The 7,933-nt window shown below is 27.6% G+C and overlaps 1 protein-coding gene across 2 annotated transcripts; it reads left to right on the top strand.

Annotated features, from left to right (window-relative positions):
- The first annotated feature begins 1,857 nt into the window (after nt 1–1,857).
- LOC131181601 (G-type lectin S-receptor-like serine/threonine-protein kinase LECRK3) lies at nt 1,858–4,374 on the top strand. Of its 2 annotated transcripts, XM_058150408.1 has the most exons (2): nt 1,859–2,526; nt 2,836–4,374. In XM_058150408.1, exons 1-2 carry the CDS (start codon nt 1,878–1,880, stop codon nt 4,254–4,256), a joined length of 2,070 nt encoding a protein of 689 aa, XP_058006391.1. In that variant the 5' UTR covers nt 1,859–1,877; the 3' UTR covers nt 4,257–4,374. The 2 variants fall into 2 exon arrangements, with proteins under 2 accessions (XP_058006390.1, XP_058006391.1); XM_058150407.1 differs by having other exon boundaries at nt 1,858–4,374.
- The last annotated feature ends 3,559 nt before the right edge of the window (nt 4,375–7,933 follow it).

Below are 7,933 nucleotides of genomic sequence, written 5' to 3'. Positions count from 1 at the left end.
ATATTTATTTCAGTTATCATAATGCTTTGGTTGAATTAATAGGGTATGATAGAGCTTAGTCTTCAGTCTTTTAAGTTCCAAAATAATTCAACCCCACTTCCATCACATCACTTGGAAGACTGTGGGAAACAACTCACCCCCACTTGCATGAAGACTTAAGTTATTCTTCTTCTCCTTCTTTGTTTATTTGTTTCTTGTTTCTCCCTCCCGACGGCTATGGCAAGAATGACCACTCCGTCATTGGGAAACAACACGCCACAACTTGCAAGGAAAACTCGTTTTATTCTGTCTTTTCTAAACTTTCAAGGAGCTATTAGTCTAGAGGTTTGATGGCTGCAGTTGTAATTTCTTGACCAGTATTCTTCATTTGAGGTCCGCCATGATTGCGGTTCCTGTACGCATGTGCAATATGTCAATTTTTAAAATTTTTGATACAGTAAGTTAAATTTAGTTAGCGCTTTATATGGATCGCGATATGCCATACTGCTCGATTAGCCTTAAATTATATGCATGAAAAATATGCAATTTAAAGTATTTATTCCGTAAAATTTAAATTACATGTGTATATAAAATTAATATAATAAAAAAATAAAAGAGAGCAAATTAGAAAAAAAGTCTATTTTAACTTTTAATTTATTGTAATAAGGTCTATTTTATAAGCTAACTATTAGAAAAAAAATAATTTTAAGTATCCTATTTAATTAAAATAATTCTTTTTATTCCTATATTATTTTTTTGGTATCTACATTTCTTTTATATATTTATAATTTGTTAATTTAAGTGTTTTGATTAAGAGTGTAAATGAATCAAGTCACTTGCTGGTTACTTAAGATCGGTTCAATATTACTCATTTAATAATCAAGTCGAACTCAAACTCAGTAGTATTTAGCTCAAACTCGAATTTAAAATTAGCTCGTTTATAGAATCGCGAGTTGGCTTGTAAAATAAATTTATAATTTAGTTCATTAAATAGATTCATAATCTGATTTATTAAAAAGTTAAAAAATTAGCTTGTGAATGAGTTCGTAAATAAATTTATTTTGAGTTTTGTTTATAATTTCATGAATTGGCTTATTTATAAAATTATTTATATTAATAATTTTAATTTATAATTTTTTAATATATTTATTTTATTTATGATTGTTGAAAAATAATATATAAAAATATATTATTTAAAATTATAATATAAAATATATTTTTTTTATTATTTATTTTTCAAAAAATAAAGTTAATTTAAATAAAAATAAAAATAAAAATAAAATATATGCTCTCAATATAAAAAATATATATTATTAAATATTATATTATTATATAAATTTTTGATATAATCAAAATAAAAATACAATTGTAAAATATAATTATTTATAATTTTTATGAAAAAATAAAATTAATTTTTATTTAAAAAATAAATTTAAAATATTATATAATAAATACAAGAAAATTATTTTAAATTATTTTATTCATATTAAAGTATTAAATATGTCAAAACTCAACTACGAAATTTCGGTAATAGCAGTGGTAATACGATTTAAAACATAAATCTATATCTCCATTTTTCTTTCTCTTTATATTTTAAATTTTAAAAAAATTAAGTTTTCAAGTTTGACACTAATCTGTGTTATTACTTTCTATCTTTTAAAAATTCAAAGGCTAAATAGCACAAGTGCAACTCGGAAAAGCAATCAATACAAAAAGGTCACTGAGTTTGTCTTCTTCTTTCTTTCTACTTTGAACTTTCCACCTTGACTTTGTATGGTCGTTGAAGTTTGGAAGTGAAGAACGCGTAGGATTGTGAATGTGGACTTTAATGGTATTGAATGCTTCCAATTTCATGGTTCTTGGAATAAATTGAATACAGCATTGGCAAATGAAAATTCATGAACTCCAAACTTAAAAGGATGCACAGAGCTCAGAACCTTTCCATGGCTTCCGTCATTCTGTTCCTGTTTCTATCTTTTACTTTAATTTTCAAAGTCTTAGCTCAACAAAGATACTCCAATATAAGCTTAGGATCTTCCCTCACACCCACCACCAACTCCTCATTGTTGTCACCTTCTGGTCTTTATGCCTTTGGATTTTACCCACAGGGCACTGGGTATGCTATCGGTGTCTTTATTGCTGGAATTCCTCAGAAGACGGTTGTCTGGACTGCCAAGCGTGATGATCCACCAGTAGACAGCAATGTTAACTTGCTCATCAATGATGCTGGGTTAGTCTTGGAAGCGCAAGGCCAAACAACTACAGTTATTTCTGCTCCCCATTCAACTTCTTCAGCTTCTTTGTTTGATTCGGGCAATTTTGTGCTCTACAATTCTGATCGTGATATTATATGGCAGAGTTTTGATCATCCAACTGATACCCTTTTGCCTACTCAACGTCTAGAAGCTGGTTCAGAGCTGGTTTCTGCTGTTTCAGAAACTAATCACTCAACAGGAATTTTCCGCCTCAGGATGCAAACGGATGGAAACCTCGTGCAGTATCCGGTGGAAACCCCTGAAACTGCTCCATATGCTTATTGGTCATCCGGTACGTATGGAAATGGGAATAACGTGACACTAAATTTTGATTATGATGGCCGTCTCTACCTGCTCAATTCCACAGGTTTCAACATAAGAAAAATCACTCCAGGAGGGTATCCCACAAAAGAAACAATTTTTGTTATGAGAATTGATTTTGATGGGATATTCAGATTGTACTCGTACAATCTGACACAGAATGGAAAGTCTTCTGTTTTGTGGTCATCCACAACTAATAAGTGCGAACCCAAGGGACTGTGCGGTCTTAATAGCTATTGCGCTTTAAATGATTTGGAACCTAAATGTATATGTCTTCCAGGATTTGCATCTGTTAATCCGGGAGATCGGACTGCTGGATGTGAGAGGAATTTCACAGCTGAAAGTTGCAAAGAAGATCATAAAAGCATCAGAATTCAAGAAGTTCTTAGCACCGCGTGGGAAGATGTATCATACTCCGTTCTCTCATTATCTATCAAGGGAGAGTGCGAGCAAGCATGTCTGCAGGATTGTAACTGTGATGCTGCGTTTTACGAAGACGGTCTGTGCAAAAAGCAAAAGCTGCCTTTGAGATATGGGAGAAGAAACCCGGATGAGTCAAACTCAGCTTTGATCAAGGTTAAATCTACATCAATCAGGACCAACACAGACAGAAACGAGCCTGCAGTAGACAAAAAGAAAAGTGATCAGCTCGGCAGGGGCGTCCTAATCGTTGGCATTTCAGTTGTTGCTTTTGGGCTTGTTACGTTGGCAATTTCTGGCATTCTGTTTCTTAAATATCGTGTGTGGGCATACAAAAGGATCTCTGAAAAAGACCACATTGGATTAAGTGAGGAAGTTGCTCCTCGATCCTTTACCTTTGAAGAACTAGAGAGAGTGACAGATGGTTTCAAGGAAGAAATTGGCAGAGGTTCATTTGGGACTGTTTATAAAGGGCTAATATCGAGCACCCAGAAAGTTGCAGCTGTGAAGAGACTAGAAGGAGCTGCATCTCAAGGGGAACGAGAATTCCAAACTGAAGTGAAGGTTATTGGGAAAACACATCACAAGAACCTAGTCCGCCTTCTTGGTTATTGCAATGAGGGGCCTAACAGGCTCTTGGTATACGAGTACATGAGAAATGGGTCACTTGCTGATGTAATCTTCTCTCCTGAAAGCAGACCTTGTTTTGGAGAAAGAGTGGAGATCGCCCGGAACATAGCAAGGGGCATCCTCTATCTACATGAAGAGTGCGAGACGCAAATCATCCACTGTGATATAAAACCAGAGAACATACTAATGGATGAATGCTGGTGTCCAAAAATTTCCGACTTCGGATTGGCAAAGCTGTTGAAGCCGGAACAAACAAAAACCTTCACAGGAATTAGAGGAACTAGAGGATATGTTGCACCAGAATGGCATCGTAAGCTTCCTGTTACAGTTAAAGCTGACGTTTATAGTTTTGGAATTGTGTTATTGGAGATCACATGTTGCAGAAGGAATGTGGATCAAAATCTTCCAGAGATTGAATCCATTCTTGTGGATTGGGTTTACCATTGTTTTGAGAGTGGTGAAATAGATAAATTGGTTAGTGAAGAGGAAGTGGACAAGAGACAAATGAATAGAATGATCAAAGTGGGGCTTTGGTGCACTCTGGATGAACCATCTCTTCGCCCTTCCATGAAAAAGGTTCTACTGATGTTGGAAGGGACAGTAGACATCCCAATACCTCCAAGTCCTACTTCTTTTCTTAGTGCCATTTAAGTTTGAGATTATAATTTTTTTCTAGTAGAGTTCAGCTTAGCGAGACTTAAATCTGATTTTGTCAGATAAGTGATTTGCTTTCGGTTATTGAATTAATAAAATTAAAAAGATTATTCCATTCTTAATTTCATAATAAATGCGTATTTATTCTAACTATAGAACACTTTGATCGAATTGATTGTGAGAATTTCCTTGATAAAAAAACCTGTAAGTGATAGTTTTGATTTCTTCCTTCAATATCAAGAAGTGGATGGCAAGGAAGGTGCAATGGGTTTGGTGACATCGTTAGACTGGTTATGGGGGTCCAATCTTGCTGGAGGTAACATCAGAGGATACAATGAAGTCAGAAAATGGGTTATTTTTAAACTTTCTCAACTTATCATGGAAAATAAAACAATAGAAGAATGATTTTCTTAACTAGGCTTGATTGAATCCTTATATTATGACCATTGGCATTATTCCATAATAACTGAACAACTAAATTGAATTAATAAAATTCAATTACTCTGGTAAAAAAGATTAATTTTGATTTAATTTTAAGTTATCGATCCAGTTAATTGAAATATTTGATTTTTATTAATTAATATATTATTGTAAAATTATTTATGATAACATATCAGTTGTAATAATTATTATTTTCATAACTTTATTAACAATATAATTTTTTTTTATCTTTAAAAATAAAATGCAATTTTCAATATATTTTTATTAATATTTTATAAATCAATAATATATAAATTGTATATTTTGTCATCATTTATGTTATAACTAAATAACTCGATTTAATTATATTAACATTTTAATGTATTACAGTTTGATTTAATTATAATTTTAAAAATATTAAAAATTTCAATTGGTTAAAGTTATGATTTAATTTGATTTAATTAGTCGAATGTTAATTACAACAACTTCTAATTAAAAATTTATTTTTATCATTATATTAATTTAAAATGTTTTTATGATTCGATATAGCTTAATTATTATTTTTTTTATATCTTTAAACAAGTAAAAAGTGAAAATATTTTAAATTTAAGTATTTTTATTTATTAATTATAAAATATATTATTTTTATAATAAATTATTAAAAATGTGTATGGTCATTCCTTCATGTTCAAAGTCTAAATAGCAAAAGGGCAATTTAGTAAAAAAAAAGTCTTCTTTCTTCATATTTTGAACTTTCACCTTACAGCAACGCTGTCTTGCTGGGTAATTATCACATGCCATAATTTTATTTTACTGAGTATTTTTATAATTAAATTTTAATTTTTTTTCATCTAATTTATTAAATTTTAATTTAATTTTATAAAAATTATTATAATAAAAATTTTAAAAAATTTTCAAATTAACTTACTAACCTGCAAATTATTTGATCATGTATGATATTTACTCTGGTTTGCTTGTCTACAGGGATTCTGAGCTTGTCACAATTTGATTTTCATATGCTAAGAGTTGATTTTGAAAAGTTTATATTTGAAACTTATGCAAAAAGTTATCAAATTGCATTTGAAAGGAATAAAAATCAACATTAAAAGAGTTGAATTATATTACATGACCGAGGATAGACCTGGCCATGGTCTAGTTAATGTTTGAAGTCAGATTAGAATTAGATTAAATTAATAATATAAGTCTGAAACTGGCCTAAATTGATCTATCTTGAACAAGATTAAAATCGTAATGGAATCATTTAGTTTGATTCTAAATCAAAATTAGATTTTTCCTTTAAAAAAAATTGACAATTATATTTGATAAAACTAAAATTGAGCTGTATCATAATTGAATTCTACTTAAATCAAAATTTTGATAGGAAAGAATCTTGTGGTCTTGTCCCAAATTGCTCATATCATCAAATTCCAACTTAAAATGAATCTAATTCTTGCAACTTAGCTTAGTTAGATTGGCATATGGATGATAAAAGTTTCTGAATTTAATCCGATTTACCTCAAGTTTAATAAATTTTTTCTGATTTCATTCTGATTTTGATATTGTGTGGGGTGGAGATGAGAGACTTTCTGTCTATTCTAAATCTCCGTAATCTATCTCGCATAATAATATATTATTATTTTTCATTAAAAATAATTTATTTATATATATTTATGTATTTAACTATTTTAAAAAAATGTATTATTAAAATTAAATTTAGAATTTATATTTCTAATTTATATTTTATTTTTTAATAAATTAAAATAAAAGAAATAAAAAAAAAATGAAAAGAAAAGCTCTTGCAAGAAACTTGCCTCGCCGAAAGTTTAGGTTTCGACCTAAAACTTACGTGGCACGAAAATGAGGGGAAGGATCCCCACCCCCAACTCGCCGTTGCCATTCCTATTTAGACAACTCTCAACTTGAGCAAAGTCTAATAGTCTTGCTTAATTTTTTTTTTTTTAATTTTATCGCTTATTTTATAACTCATATCCTCTTATTATCTTGTATTTTATTTATTTATTTATTTAATTTTGAGAAAATATCCCATCTATATATAAAAAATTAATATTTACCGCAAATTAAATTATATCTTTAATGTATGTATTTTTCAATTTTTCTATATTTTTAGTATTTAAATTTTTCATTATTCAATAAAGTGTTAATTTGGACAAATGAAATTATTTCAGTTTTAATTATATTTTACATTAAAAGAATGAATATTTACTGCAGAGATAATTGTCTCTTTACTGTTGATAATTTTCAGTTTTGCTTTTTTTGTATATAAACATTATATTAAAAAAAAATGGAAAACATTATACAAACATATTAATATTTTTATATGTATATTCTATGATTATTTGATTTAAAATAAAGTAAAATGACTTTGTTACAAAAAATAAAGTGATTTTATAAAATTTTACAATTAATTCATCTCATTAAATTTTTGTATAATGATTTTTTTTCCTTAAAATAATAAATTATGAAAAATTTATTAATTTAACGAAAAAAAAACTTCACCGTCTTAAATTATCATATTTTTTATGATATATTTAATTTTTATTAAAATAATAAATTTTAAATGCAAAATTTTAAATAAATATATCATTTAATTTTATTTATAATACTTTTTAACATTATTAAAAATATTATATATATATATATATATATATATATATATATATATATATATATATATTCTTTTATGTGAAGATATTTTATTATTTGCGTTAAGTTAATGGACTTTTCACATTGACTTTTTGACAGAAAAATTTTATTATTGTACAAAAATTTAATGAAATGAATTATAAAATTTTGTTAAACCTCTTTAGTTTTCATAACAAAATAATTTTATTTTATTTTAAATCAAGTAACTATAAAATTTAAATATATTTATACATATTTATGTATAAAAGAGAGAAGTGTATACTTTATATACAAAAATAAGAATAATATTTTTAAAAAATTTATTTAATAACTTATTTCAAATATAGAACGTATATGAAATCCCATAATAATATAATATAATTTATTATGTTTATATAATCTAAATTCTTTAATTAAAAATGAAGAAAAAAAAGGCATAATATTTAAAATTTAAGAGGCCAGATAATATTTAAAATTAAATATTTTATTGTGAGAAAAAAAGTAAGTAAAGAAAAAAAAAAGAATAATTTTCTGATTTTATAAAACGGAAAAAGGGTTTTAGGATTTATGTGAAAAAAATATTATTTTCATATGCTAAAATTTGATTTTGA

Source organism: Hevea brasiliensis, chromosome 7, assembly GCF_030052815.1.
Source record: "Hevea brasiliensis isolate MT/VB/25A 57/8 chromosome 7, ASM3005281v1, whole genome shotgun sequence".
NCBI lineage: Eukaryota > Viridiplantae > Streptophyta > Magnoliopsida > Malpighiales > Euphorbiaceae > Hevea > Hevea brasiliensis.
This window is presented reverse-complemented; position numbering and strand designations above follow the sequence as displayed.